Source organism: Drosophila grimshawi, unplaced genomic scaffold, assembly GCF_018153295.1.
Source record: "Drosophila grimshawi isolate 15287-2541.00 unplaced genomic scaffold, ASM1815329v1 contig_44, whole genome shotgun sequence".
NCBI lineage: Eukaryota > Metazoa > Arthropoda > Insecta > Diptera > Drosophilidae > Drosophila > Drosophila grimshawi.
In genome coordinates, this window is record NW_025063240.1 from 7,204,618 (window position 1) to 7,220,022 (window position 15,405).

The 15,405-nt window shown below is 41.9% G+C and overlaps 1 protein-coding gene across 1 annotated transcript in view; it reads left to right on the plus strand.

Annotated features, from left to right (window-relative positions):
- LOC6557353 (glypican-6) overlaps positions 1–15,379 on the plus strand; it is a 45,330-nt gene extending 29,951 nt beyond the window's left edge. Inside the window, exons 3-9 of the mRNA XM_001984948.3 lie at positions 7,848–8,012; positions 8,438–8,672; positions 11,054–11,210; positions 11,277–11,543; positions 13,389–13,975; positions 14,038–14,207; positions 14,277–15,379. Coding sequence (XP_001984984.1) covers positions 7,848–8,012; positions 8,438–8,672; positions 11,054–11,210; positions 11,277–11,543; positions 13,389–13,975; positions 14,038–14,207; positions 14,277–14,728 — 2,033 coding nt within the window. The 3' untranslated portion in view covers positions 14,729–15,379. The remainder of the gene's footprint in view (positions 1–7,847; positions 8,013–8,437; positions 8,673–11,053; positions 11,211–11,276; positions 11,544–13,388; positions 13,976–14,037; positions 14,208–14,276) is intronic.
- Positions 15,380–15,405: the final 26 nt, after the last annotated feature.

Consider the following 15,405-nt stretch of genomic DNA (forward strand, 5'->3'; position numbering starts at 1 on the left):
AGCTGCTCCAATTACCAAAAAATAAAAAGAGAGACTTCAAATGCTTGGCCAAGACATTGGAAATGTTGTTGTTGCTATTGTACAGATTATTTGGTTTACACAGCACATACGATCCGATCCGTTGGCCAATTGTTCCCTCTAAGTGTGTGTGTGTTTGTCGGCCATAAAAAAACACAGTCGCCAATGTAAACAGCTAACAGGTTAACCAAATATACGACCAGGCAATTGGCCATGTTCACAGTTCCCTTCTGTCCAGCTCACCCCACCTGACGCCCCTCTCTCTCCCTTTTTCTAGACAAAAAATACCATTAATCAAATTTTATTGTTTAATTAATTTCGCTTGAATGAATGCCGATCGCGTAGTTGGCTTTGGCCGCAGACTGATGGTGATGATGGTGGGGGAGGGAAAGTGGAGGAGTTGGTTTGTAGGGAACAGAAAATAGCCAAAACAAACAAATCACACAAAAATAGCCACAAATGGCAGTCAATTTAATTATTTCAAAGGAATCGAGCCGCAATATTTGCTCACTTTATCGTTTGACAATTATTTGGTTTTTCGGTTGTGTTATTTATGTGCAATTTATGCATATACATCATTGATCGTTAAACATTCAGTAGGGTTAATTTGATTTATCATGTAAATATATAGAGACCTTTGTTCAGGATCTCGTTAGCTTACACTTCAGCTTTAATTCGTATAATTTGTACAACTTGAAAAAGGGAGATCATGCAAGAAATATAGAAATTAATTTATTAGATTCATTAATTACTCTTTAACTAATGTCAACAATTTGAAGCTAACAAATGTCTTAATTTCCGCCTGCTTAGTTTGAAGTTCGCCTTATAAATGAGCCACATTTTTCACAAGCCATAAATTATGCTTTGCAAGATGTGTTGGGAGTTGTATGGAGTTGGTTAAGTTCATATAGATATATATGCATGTGTTATTTTGGATTTAGTTCGTAGTTTCGATAACAGATGTGGCTGACTGTATTTGGGGTGTCTGTCTAACGCCCACATGCCACATAAACTTACCTCATCAATTCGAACATTTCACTGCCAAAAAGGGGGCCAAAAACAAAAAAAAAAAAAACAAAAAAAATCACACAAAAACTCAGCTGCACTTTCCCAGCGGCTAATTACGACTCATAAATATAGTAGCAGCTAGCAACAAAAACACATGGCAACAAATACAACAACATGAACATTTTGTTGCCTGCTGGGCTATTTTTGTGATCTGGTGATGGGTTCGGTCTTGTCATGTGTGCCCCGTGGCCTCATGAATTTTCGCACATTTGCGCATTGAAATTGTCACTCGGAAAACTGACGTGGAAGAAAATACACTGATTGCCAGACGTACCAAGAGCGTATAGCCTACAGCGAATGAAACAAATGAAAGCGATGTGAATGGGGCAAACGCCAAAGTTTGCAACATTCGTCACTTCATCAGGGAAAAAGCCTTGACTGCGAACCCAACCAGGAAGAGGGCACCATCACCACTAGCACCACAAACTCCTCATCATCATTTACAGCTACAGCTACAGCTCCAGCTCCAGCTCCGGCTCCGGCTCCTAACTCCATTCGGTGTTTACATGAAACGTGTTGGCAGCATAAACATTTCATTCTCCTCGCCCTCTGCCAACATCTCAGTTTGCAGTCGAGTAATTTTAATTATGCCTAAAAGAGCCGCCTCTACGTGTAGAAAGCAACAAAAAAAACAACAAAAAAAAGAAAATAAAAAAATTATAAAAAGCAAAGGAAGAAGACGATGTAGAGAAAAGTAGAAAAGTGCCCGACCCGAAGCAAACCGACCCCCGACACGCAGCAACTGCCACGGCCCCCTCCCATCATATGCCATTTATGCAACGACCTGACTCGACACGTAATTACACACAGCTCAGCGTTTGGTTGGGGGCACGGGGCTGGCCAGAAGGTGGAGCATGCTAAATGTTGCATGCACCCGATGCACATTAACAGCGAACGCCTTTTGGATAGTTTGTTCAGCTGCCGCTGCGGCTGCATGTCGAAATTGCAAATTCTCTCAACTTCACCTGAAAATCTATGCGCAGTTTGAATTCATGTTGAGGCCTTATAAAAATAGCTCAAACTTGCATTGTTTGTTCAGTTGTGAAATATTTGCTCAAACGACTGTAAGTTGTGCAAAATAGAAACTCAGAAATCTTTACATAATTATCCTAGCATTTTACAGCTCAAGGGAAAACACAGTGATAAAATGTATTTTCTAATTAGCAGTCTAACAAATTCTTATAAATATTTGTACAACATACAAATTAGACGCATTAACTTGGGCAAGCACAAGCATCTGATTAATATGGAATAGTTCAGTGAATAAATATTTATTCGAATACATACCAGAGTTGTTCGAATGCAGTTTTTCTACACAATCGGCAAGTTTTTATTTGCTGTACGTTTTCCACATTTGAATTTTCTTTAGATATATATTTGTCTAAAAATATGCCCAGAAAAGTACGCACTGAAGATTGTGCAAGGTTGCTTTTTTCCTATTTCCTCTGTCTGAGCAGGCGGGAGGTCCAAAGCTATAAAATTAATTGAGTGCGATTCGATGCAAGAGCAGCCGTTCGATATTTGTACTTCATTTTGGTATACATATGTATCTTAAAGCTGTTGAGATGTTTTTTTTGTTTTTTTTTTTTAATATTTATTTGGAGCGCACAGGTTGACGACGGGTGGCAATTTCGATATGTGTCGAAATTGGAAATTGAAATCCACACGTAGTCTGGCAATTTCCGATTAATGTGAATGCAATTGCCATCGGTATTTGATTTGTTCATTTCTGTTTGCGATCAAGTTGAAATGTTGGTTAATATTTTTGTTCCTGCGGTGCATGACCCAATTCTGTGTAGCAGTCCAATAAATTGTACCACTCAAAGGCAGCCTAGCTGTTGGTGCAACACTCACACACTTCAATAATTTAAGTTTTCAGATTTACTTACGCATTAAAAACACTCGTTTTTTTTTTTGCACTTAATAAAAAGCCCACTAGCAAAGTCCATGCCCGAAAACCAAAGTAAAAGCCCGAAAGCCCAACCTCAACCCCGTGTGTACTTATTTGCAGGCCCATTTTCCGTCCGGGTGGATGGTTGCCCGGTGGGTGGTGTACGGTGGTGTGGTGTAGTGCGATGCGGCCGTCGGCTCAGTTCGGACTCTGCCGCTGCTCTCGCTTTGCTGTGCGCCTAATTAAAACTCATTACCATAAGCATAAAGTTGAGCAAGGAACATTTCACAAAAACGCAAAAAAAAAAAAAATTAAAATGGGATAGAAAAAAGAAACCAGCAGCAAGCGGAAATTGAAGTTAAATTAAGCGAGCAGCCTGAAGGTAAATAAAATACGGGTATGATGAATTTAATAGACAAACTCACAGATTGTTTAACCCTTTGAGGCGACACTTTTCGTCTGGGTTAAAAGTTCACTTAATGCAATTTCCATGCCAGACATCGGGGTCGGCAACTGTGTGTTTATTTTCTCTTGGTGGGGGGAGGCTTGCTCGTGTGCGTCAACCATTTTTGTCGGCACGCCGCACTATCAACTAACACAGCAAACCCCCACACGGCAACCGCTGCAGACAAAATCAGAAAACGCTACAAACTGCAACCCTGTTGAAAGTGAAAGCTTGGTTTCATATATCCATCCATACATGCAACGACCCCTTTATATGAGTTGCGCTCTCTCGCATATGCTCTCACTATCTTTCTCATTCTCTCTCTCTCTGTGACTATTTGAATTTCTCTCACTGTGTGGCATGCCGGCTGTCTGGCTATTCAGAGTTCCCTTTTGAACTGTGCAACAGTTGCCGCCAGCTGCTGTTTGCTGAGCGCCTGTTAAAGCTGCCGCGTCGCATTTTTGTGCCAAGCCAAAAAGGACGAAGCGTTGAGTGAATTTTATCAGCTTTCTCTCTCTGCCGGTGTCTCCCTCTCTCTCTCTCTCCCTCCCTGCCAGTCTGCCTATCTACTCTTTGCATCGTTCTGCACTGCATAGTGGCCATTGAAACTCAACTCAAAAGTAAAGTTTTGGCAGCAATCTCTCGACGGGGAAACTTTTTGGGTTTCCCTTTTTGGGTGTTTTTGGGGTGGTGGCGTCTGCTTTTGTCTCGCAACATTTGTTGTTGTTCTTGCTGCTGCTGCTGCTGCTGCTTTTCTTTGTTTGTTTGTTTGGAATTTCACTCGCAAACTGTTTGCGCTTTTTATCTCCAAGTGAAGTGCAGGGGGAGAAAGAGTGAGAGTGGAGTTCTGAAGTGGCTGAATAGGATAACTTTGACTAGTTGGAAACGCAGCATTTGGGAAAAGGATTTGGGTAAACTTTTGTGCAACAGAAAGTGGCACAGACTGGGGATTAACTAATGCTTTCAAACAATTTAATCAATAACAACTACATCTATGTTTAATAAAGGGTTTCTTGAGCAATAGTTGTCATAATCAGCGATAGATTCATGACTAATATGCTGTTATTAATTGCAATGACTGCGAATTATATTATTGTAAACCACCAAATCTCAACAAATTGTAAACACAAACTTGCCACTTTATCCCATTGCTTGCTTTCCTCTTTTTTGAGCAAAAGTGTTTTCTTGTTGCACTTCAGTGCCAAGCATCCAATTGAGCAGCTGCTAAGGGCTGTTACGGATTTTCCGAGGGGTTTGTGTACCCAAAAATTTGTGTGGGACAGCGTCAAACTTGAAGTCAACTTGGGACTAACAGCAGACACCTGCTAGACACTCTGACCGCCCATCAAACGCTCTCCCCTCACTGTTATCTATTCAAGTCGTAGTAGAGAAGCGTATCTGAAGTTTCGCACCCTTTTAACATTATGATGGTGGGTGGCGTTTTTCCCCCCGTCGTCGTCGTTGTAGCTTGCCTTAGGGGTTGGTTGGTTGGCTTGGTTGGTTGACTGGCTGGTTGGTCTATGGTCGCCGCAGGAGTCGTTTGTTGATCGTTACAGTAAATCATTCGAAATGAATTTCGCTCTACTGCTTTCACTTTGGTCTGACATAGTATGGGCATAACGCACCCCGGCAACTAAGTAAATAGCGTGTGTAGAACCAACAACAACATGTGACCCAGGTTCTGCCAGTATTATTATTATGCCAGGGGGTGGTGGGTGGGTGGTTTTGGTGTTAGAGAAATTGCTTTGCCAGCTTACTTTTTATCAAAACCCTGTAGCCCAAGCCCTGCCTGAAATTTTCTATTAGACAACAGGGTGCTTTTGCGAAGAGTCAGCGAAAAAAAAAAGAAAAACAAAACAAAAAACAGCCATATCGGTAAGTTAAGGTCATTTATTATGTTCATGACACCTTCCTGCCGCCTCCTGGCCACATTTGTTACGCACATCCCCCTTCTATTGTTGTCTGTGGAGAAATTATGCAGCAATTCATAAAAAATGGCAACCAATGGCCCAGCGATATTACTTTAAGACCCTAATGTTATTTTCACATAGATTTCAGCAAGACTTTATCGATTCAGTGTGGAATTTGTGGTTGGTTTTTTTTTTTCCTGTTTTCTTTTTTGTTTTTAGTGACAGCTGATATCAGCTAAAGGATTTGCTGAAAGCATCATTTAATTCTCCATAGTCTTGGGCACTTCATCAACTAGAATTCAATTAACTTGGATGGCAAACGCAAAGCTAGCTAAACATTATTATCCATGCCAGTCACAGACACTCTCAGACCGACTGACAGACAGACAGACAGACATACAAATAAGGAAAATCCACAACGAGCGCAATTGTTGCCGTTGGTAACGAGCCAATTTAGATAAGCAAAAGGCTTCACCACAACGCCTCCTCGTCTTGCCACCCTTTGAGTTGCTGTACATTTGTTGTACATGCTACACTTAATTCATATCTTGTGCAACATAACAATTAGTACAGACAATAAAACCGGCAGAGCTTCCAAAAAAAGAAAAGACGTCTACAACATTGAGTTGCCCAGAGAAACGCAACGGAATATAAAATGTTGTTTACAAAATGTGCACGAAAGTAGCTAAATTTATATTAGAAATAAACAAAATACACAAACACACACACACATTATACACATTATACAAAATACATTTCTCTATGCACTGTGTATAGATGTACTGCATTTAACTGGGCAGCAAAAATTGATGTTGCCCGCTCGACTCAAGTATGCAGCTACACATACAAAGGGGCATGGGATATAGATAAATATATACTTGGGAATATCGGGTATCAGAAGAGAAGAACGAACATTGAACACCCTTGCTGAGAAATTAATACAATTTGTTAACTGTGAAAGTTTGTTTTTCGATTCGTTATTTTCACATATTAAAATTTTTATCACGTTTACAGCGAACTAAGCTATTTGTCATACGGCAGCTATATGTTATGCTAATCATATTCAATCGACAAGGCGCCTACATAAATTATGTATTTCAAATATGTAGACTTTAAGCTCTTACATATGTGATCTCAGGCCAATAGTAGTTCCCCGCAGAAAGAGTAACGGGCAAAACAAAAACGATATTCAACTTCAACTTGTTTGCTTTCAATTAGTGTTGAACTTTTGGACTGTGTGCAAGGCTCATCTCAATTCATCCATTCATGAGAATTGTCTAAATAAACAAAAAATTCTCGCTATAAAATACCCAAAAGAAATGCTAGACACCATTGCTAGATGGATGTTCGTTTTCAGTTGGTCGGCAAGCGGGGCAGACGGGGAGGGAGTTGTGTACAATGAACAATGCACAATCGTTGCATCGTTGCATCGTTGCATGGAACTAATGCATAATATTTCTCGCCAGTAAATTGTTTTCTCGTCGACTACCTGGGCGCCGATTGAACGTGTTAAATGTTTGCGTAAATATACCCAGGGAGGAGGGAAAAACCAGCGAGAATGTTGGCAACTTGTTCAGGCCTATTGAGGGCCATGCCACGCCCGTATCCGTCGGTTCGGGTTACGGTTACGGTTATGGTTACTCGTTATGCTGTTATGGCGGTAGCAAACGCATCGTTTGCTTTTCCACTGAACGAATGAGAAAACAAATAAATAAATAAATAGAAAAAAATAGAAGATATAAATACCAGGGAATGCAGTTAGCTGGTTTTGCAGACCAGACCAGCCTTTGGTTTCATAGGGTTTTTGGTTACCATGTCAAGTGGGCAAGTGGGCAAGTGGCAGTGGCAAGTTCCAGTTCTTAGAACCATCATGAGCTGGTGCTGTTGCTGCTGCTGCTGCTGGCTGCTATATTTGTACGCGTTGTAAATTCTGGTTAGTTTAGTTGACCAGCAAACAAATGAAACGCTTCCAGCAGTCGCGCTCTCTAATGCTAAAGCAAATACAACTGGCATCGAAATATTTGTGACAGCTGATGCGGGCTCTAATCAACAAACAGAACAGAACAGAAGCTGCTTTATGGTGGTCCCAATATGGTTCAAGTTGTCTCTAACTATCAGCCATCAGGTTCGCTTCTCCAATGAATCATATGACAGCATTTACCTAGCTTTGATTTATTCATCTAATTATGTGTGACTTGAGCTAGTTTCACAATTTGTAACTTGTATTGCCAGCTAATGATTTCCGCTGCTTAGAAGTTTAGAGTTTAGGAACTTCAATCCTTGTCCAGAAGTTTCGATCTTTGTGTGGACATTAAAAAGTTTTTAATCTTAAATAATTAATGATCTATTTGAAAAATAGTTTCTTTTGTTAACATATAATCACATGGTCTTCTTAAAGCCATTATTAGAAACTCTATGATTAGTATATCTTTTTAGCTATCAGTTCACGCTATTTATATTCTTACGTCTAGTCAATTACTCATACAATTTCCCCTTCCTTTTGTTGGTATTACAGAACGCGTGCTACGCTACTGTGAATCTCCATCGGTGGGCACATGTTGCACCTACAACATGGAGACACGAATGGCGGCGCAGTCCCGCCAACAGTTGGAATGGCACACCAAGGAGCAGATAACAAAAATGTCCGGACTCCTGGGCAGCAAGGCAACCAAATTTAATGGTAAGTTCGACTCAAACAAAAATAAAAAACAAACCAACCAGTAATATATCTCAACAGCCACTTGAAGCTGTCAGCCAAATCCGATGCCAGTTGCATGGCTCATAGATTATCGATCACACAGTTTACAGATTTGTAACTATTTGCGGGCGTCAAGTGGCCTAGTTGTGTTGCCCAAAAGATCATGCGGGCCTCGGGTTACACAAATAGAGATAGAGAAAGAGAGAGTGGGACTGATAGAAAGAGATAGTGGCTATGTCAAGTAGCAGGCGACAAATGCGGATGTTGAGATTTATTTTGTGCAGCGGATGCGACTATAGTAATTGCCATAGATTTATTTACGCATTGCATCTGGAAACATTTAGCGGATGTGGCTCATTTCAATTAAACAACTCCAATTGAGATTTTCTTAAATTTTCTCTTTACAGATATTTTTCGCAAATTGCTGCTGGAATCGAAGGGACAGTTTCATACGATGTTCATGCGTACATATGGCGTCATCTATCAGCAGCACTCGTATGTCTTTTCCGATCTATTCAATGAACTGGAGAACTACTATGCCCGGGGTCGGGTCGATCTGATCGATGTGATGGACAAGTTCTTTAGCACGCTCTATCAAAAGATGTTCACCGTTCTCAATGCGCAGTATGCCTTTGACGAAAAGTGAGTACACATGTTACTCAAACATAATAGTAATCGAATAGCAGCTACCCCTATCCTCTTCCCCCACATCCCTTTGTATACGCTAGTGCAGTCGGAGCAGATTTGGAACTACAGACGTGTGAAACCGCAAAGTGTCGAGCGTCAACGCTTGACTGACGACTGGCGACTGACTAACTGAGAATGACTCGCTCAAGCCCAAGACTATTGAAATGCTTTGACGAATGTTTGTATTCATTGCTGTGTTACCGGGTTACCGGATTGACTCTTATGGTGTGCCATTTCAGTCTATCGGTTGAGTTGCCCTTTTGTTTGCCTGGCTGCGGTTGAAACGCTTAACTAGGAAATGTGCAAAACGGTTGCCATCCAAAAAACGACGAACACTTAATGCTCTTAAGAGACCATAAATTTGATTTTATATGTCATAAATGCTGATTTCTTTTAAATTTACCAAGTTTATGGTCGATCGAGTTATAAATGCTAATGATGACAATAACAAGGCGTGAAATCAGCAAACATATAAGTAAGCAATTTAAATTGGAATCTAAACCCAACAGGAATATTTGCAAGCATGGCCAATTCAAATAAAGTAAACAAGCAGCAAGCAGCTTAGACTGATTCAAAGGAATAACCAGCATGTCTACAATTTTTATATCAAGTCGAAAAGTAGTTGCTGCGATTAGATCCATTAAGAACTTGTCGTGGGATTCTTCGTCTTCGCTAACCACTTTTCTCAACCCACACCCAATAATCAAGTCAGGCCAGCTAATCAAGTAACTCTATGCTGACGATGTTACCAATCGTAATCATAATGTGGATATACGGCCAGCTACCACCTCCACATTGTGTAATCCCACTTTGAGGCAGTTCCTGTGCCAGCTGGTCGCATTTCCAGCACTGTATGCCAAATTGCGCCCACTTGGCTCATTGCCCCATAGACGAACCGTTCCCGTTCCCGGTTCCCCTTTGCCAAATGTTTTTGGCTTCAGGTTCAGCTTCAGCCTCAGCTTCATCTTTAGCGACAACTTTGGCTACTGATTCAGGAATAGCTACAGCTGTAGCCCATTGCTCTGGCAGCAGCGTCCCCATCCTCGACACGGCTCGTGTTACCCACGCGCTTTCCAATTGCCAACTGGTCCCCTCCTCTCTCGTCGTCCTCTGCGATTCGTTTTTATTGTCATCGCTTTAGTTTGTCGTACGTGCTTTGGCACGTTGTCCGTTTATATTGCCATGGACGACGACGACGACGATGACGACGATGAGGCCGACGCGTAATTGCCGGCACTTGCTGCTTGTTATTTGTTGTTTGTTCTTTGCTGTATGCGGTTGGTCGCCACTGCCCCACTTCCCCCTGCCCCCTACTCTCTGGCCAAACTAGAGCCACATTGTCGAGTGTGCTGCATTTAATGTAGGGGTTGCTTTACCAGTCGACTGGACACAGGCTGTGTGCGAATTGGTTGCAGCACTGCTCTGTGAAGTGAATCGAGTGTTTAATACAACAAATACTTGTTACTTATTTATTTGCAGAGGCCTATGAACCGAGAGACCCTTTAACCAAAATCAAATATAGAAACGTTGTTAAATGAACCTAGTCAAATATTAAAGAGCAGGACAAACGTTATAATAGATTGGCAAACTGTTCTTAAAACACAATTCCATTTTTGCATTTATAATCCTTATTGGTAAAGCTACTAAATATGATTTATCGAATTTAAAGAGTACTTTATTGTAATTCTCGCAGATTGTTGTGTTTTTATCTCAGTTGTATTTCTTACTTTGTTATATACAATTCCTGTTTGTTTGTAATTAAAGCTCTTAAATCACCAGTTCACTGGTTTACTCCACCAATCCACTCCAGAGCAGCTATGGCATCCCACTTTGTCACTGCACTCAGCTAAGCAGCTGCATAACTCTCTCTAAGCTCACCCTTTGTGCAATTTCTAAATGGTTGAGCTAAATTGCCGCAATAAGAGGCGACAATAGCAGACCGGAGACTTGACATTGGTTGCTTGAGCAGCGGACGGTTGTTTGGTCCATTCCACGCCTGTTGACCAACTGTCGAGGTCTCTCGCAGTGGGGAGTTGAGCCCACAACAAGGCAGCTGCAAGTCGAAGCAGCCATACAAATGCAGCAGCAGCTGTCATGAAACGTGCAACATGCAGCACATGGCAAGCAGTGGAGCAGTGGAGTCAGTCAGCCAACTATTTTTATTCGTTTTTTTTCCACATAAAAAATCTGTGCAGACAAAGGCTTAGATCGTTATCAGGTTGGGGGCGATGGTGAGGGGGGTTGCTGCGGGTCATTGCCATTTACATGAACCTATTTCCGCCCAACGCCAATTTCTGCAAATATTTTGCCAACATATCTCATTTGCATCTTTCCAGATACATGCAGTGCGTCAGCGAGCACATGAAGGAGCTGAAGCCGTTCGGCGATGTGCCCGACAAGCTGTCAGTGCAAATCAAGCGATCCTTTGTCGCCACACGCACCTACGGACAGGCACTGGCCACTGCCGCCGAGGTCTCCAAGCGCATACTAACTGTAAGTGAATAATCACCTTTTAACCATCATCAAATATCCAGCTAAATCTCATCTAACCAACTTCAGATTCGACTCAATCCGGACTGCACGGGAGCATTGACCAAGATGCAACACTGTGGCGCCTGCAAAGGGTATACGGAAAAGCCGTGCACCAACTACTGTGTGAATGTGATAAAGGGTTGTCTACACTATCTGCATGAGTTCGATACCGAATGGGAGAACTTTGCCATGGCCATGGATAAGGTGGCCGAACGCATGCTCGGCTCATTCAACATTGTGATGGTTGTGGAGCCAATCAATATCAAAATCTCGGAGGCAATTATGAACTTCCAGGTGCGTGGGCTTCCTCTTCATTCAATAACAGGTCCCATAAAAGCTGGATATACCAAATACGTTAGGCAGCTGGGGTTTCTCAAACTAATCTTTCAATTCAATATGTATTTATATGTATTAGAGCATCTTCTTTTTGAATGTCTAATTTGTAGAAATAAGCAACAATCGTATTCGACTTATTAAAATTCTCTGACTAATGTTGTTTGGGTTAATTTCGTGCAGAGTACGGGATAACTGGTAGTTGAGCATGCTCTCGGTTTATTTGTGAAGCTTAACTCGTTTGGCAAACAGCTGCTGCTTTTTTGTTTATTTTTTATGGCTAACCATTGATTGTAATTTATAAATTATCTCATAAAGTTGTCGCCGTGGCCGATGGTCGGGTCAGTCTACTCATTTGAATAGCGGACTGACCCGATCATAAACTCAAAAAAAATAAAAACAAATTCATATACAGATAAGTATGGGAAAACCGCTAAATACTGGCAGTTGTGGACAAGTTTTCGTTTAAATTTCATTTAATATTCGAGAATAACATTTCTCATGCTGCTTTCGAGCATCTTGTTGTCGAGCTTTATCTATTCAATATGTATCTATTAGAACGTTCCATAAATTTGAGTAATAACCAGAAGTTTCATTATTGAACATTGCCATTAAATATAGAAATTTATATAGATATTATGCATGAAATACCCAAAATTATTTACACATGAATAATGGTCATAAGTTATTGAATTTTGATTACTGCAATATTTCAAGGCCCTTCCCCTTCCCCTCTCGACCCTCACCATCAGCGTCACTGATTCCATTTTACTATTTGGATTCATGTGTTTTGTTTGCCATTTTAACGATTTATTTGCACAACATTTGGTTCCCATATGAATTTAATTTATATTTCCATTTAAAATTTATACATTTTTACTTTGTTTGTTGTTCCATGTGTGCGTGTGTGTATGTGTGTATATTTATTTTCTGTGTTGTTGCTGTTGCTATTATACACATAGTGCGGCATTCTGCTTTTAATGTGTTTATTTTGCGTTGTTTTCTGTGTCGGCCTCATAAAAGGCCAACAGGCGAAAGCCAAATAGTTTTTAATTTAATTCTTATTAGTTTCTTGACTTTTGGCGAATTATATTTTTTACTTTTGCAGAGATTTGCAAACACAGCTCTTAGTCCAGCGATTACAGTTACTTAGTTGCGCTTAATAGTTGGGATAGGCCCACCACAGCTATGAACATGTTGGGCGGGTCGCTTTGAAGAGCGCTACCTAAGCCTAACCCCAATATGACCCTTAACTGTAAATAGTAGTCGCAACTGTTTGTCTATTCCATGCTCAACTTGAGGTAGTCATCGCCATCGTGTCAACAATTAAGGCCTGCAGATAAACAGTCGCTGATAAGGCACACACAACAGCCCAACAATTTATCGGACTGGGGTCTACACACGCTCACATTGTATGCAGGGCAATGTAGCTGTTTAAATCAAGCCTTTGGCTTATCTTGTTATAATACAGTCCTATAAATAGTTTGTAGAAAGCTTTTATATTGCAGTTGAACAATGCACTTGGAGAATTTTGAACAATGTCAATGAAATGACTTTGCCTCGACGATGAGCAAAGCAAATTAAAAATAATCTAAGGCGACAAAAACCTTTGGCTTAGTTTGCTTTGTGGCTCTTAGACAGTCGGGAACAGAGAACCCCCATATAATCCCTATATTAATAATATAGCGATTATCATTGTATAAAAGTTCACTGTAGTCAAAATTGACAATTTATAACTCTATATCCTGTTCTAATTGCAATTTATGGCAATTTCTAACGTTTTCACGCATCTCTTTATATTCGCAGGACTCTGGTCAGGATATTACCAATCGCGTGTTTCAGGGCTGTGGCAGACCCACTTTGAGACGCGCCAAGCGTTCCATTAATCCAAAACTATTGCCGGCACCATCTGCTGCCGCTGTTCATGAACTGCGTGCGGAAAGCACTCCGGAGACTGACACGCTGGACATTGATGCCACACTGGACGAGGCAATTGTGTTGCGCGAGCGACGTGCTGCCGAGCCAGGCCAACAGGACTCGTCCGCGCAGCAGTCACAGGAGCAGGGAGTGGCAAATGGTAACTCCGGCAATGGCAATGGTGGCGGTGGTGGCGGTGGTGGAGGCAATAAACGTCAACAGCAGCGCCGCAAGCAGCAGCGACGCAAGCAGCAACAGCAGCAGAACAATCGCAATGACAACGACGACGACGATGGCGACAGCAATGGCGGCAGCAGAGAGCCAATTCTAGACAAGATCGTGCGCGACATCCGGCAGCGTGTGAAGGACTACAAGAAGTTCTGGTCGAATCTGCCGCATTCGATATGCAGCAACGAGGACATTGCTGCCTCCACCGATGTGGATGGCATGTGCTGGAATGGACACACTATCGACAGGTGAATATTAAAGCAGCGTACATCCATAGACTGCATAGACTAATCTTGATCATTTGTCGCAGATATATGCACTCGGTGACGACGGAGCATGGCTCGAATCCGGAATTTAGCGGCAATCCAGCGAGCACACGCCAAACGGCTCAGATGTCCACGCAGCTGTTTCATCTGAAGAATGCTATCAATCATCTGCGTAATGCCTACAATGGCCAGGATGTCGACTGGAACGAGCAAGGTATGTGTCAACTGTGTGGATTTGAGCAGTTAGCGATTAGATTTACTAATAAACTTTTATGACTTGCAGAGGAACCCTATATGGGCAGCGGTGCTGGCTCCGGCTCGGGATCCGAGGATGATGAGGACGATGACGAGGGCTCCGGTTTGGGTCCGTTTGATCCCAGCCACAAGCCAGACGTGGACCATCCGTCGGTGCGTGTTGACGCCGAGAATGATGATGATGAAGATACCCATCCTGCCGTTACCACGCACACGTCGCGGCCCAATGTGGATGACAAGAATCCGCTGGTTCATACCACGCATGTGACACACGATCATAATGATCTGGATGAGCCTCGCGGTGGCGACGATGACGATGACGAGGAGGATGATGATGGCAGCGTCCGCAACTCATCAACGGATGGCGCCACGCGTGCCTCGAACGCACCGGAGAAGATGACGCTGCGTCGCGCTCTGGTCGTCTATTTGCTGCCACTGTATATGGCGTGGTTCGGTGGCGTCTGCGCCGATTTGCTGTGATTACTCAATACGCTGCCCACAACGAAGAAAACGAAGCGAGCTAGCGAACAAGTGCAGCCGAGGTGGAACATATCACGCCCCCATGTCCGCTGCACGCCCACACCTCTCAGTCATTCATCCATGAAACAAAAATGTTATTAGAAACTTCTTATATACGAAAATGCAAGTCCAAAATTTTATAAAAACTTTTGTCAAAGCAATGAAAAAGCAATGAGAAAATATAGAGAACCACAGTTATGGCCAACCCTTTCAAAAAGCATCAATCGATCGATTCTACGATATAGACACCATACTGAAACTGTCGCCCATCATTGTATATTGAAAGGAATACGTAACGAGCCCCCTTCTTCCTCTCACATTATAATTAAGTTAAGTCCAGCGCCCTAAGTCGTAAGTGCGAAATTGTAAACTGTAAGTGCATGAATGCGTGTATGAGTATGATTGAATGCGTTTTGTGAGTGCCTGTGTGAGTGCCTGTTCATTGTGATCGTTTAGCAAAAATTAACTATAATCATTTTAGAAACGTAAACTAAGCAAACTTATATTTGTATTATATTTATACATACATATACTATATACACACGTGCATATACATACGTAAAAGTTGCCAGCATATTTAAAACGTTAACGTTTAATAACAAACAACAACAACAAGAAGAACAAGAACAACAATCATA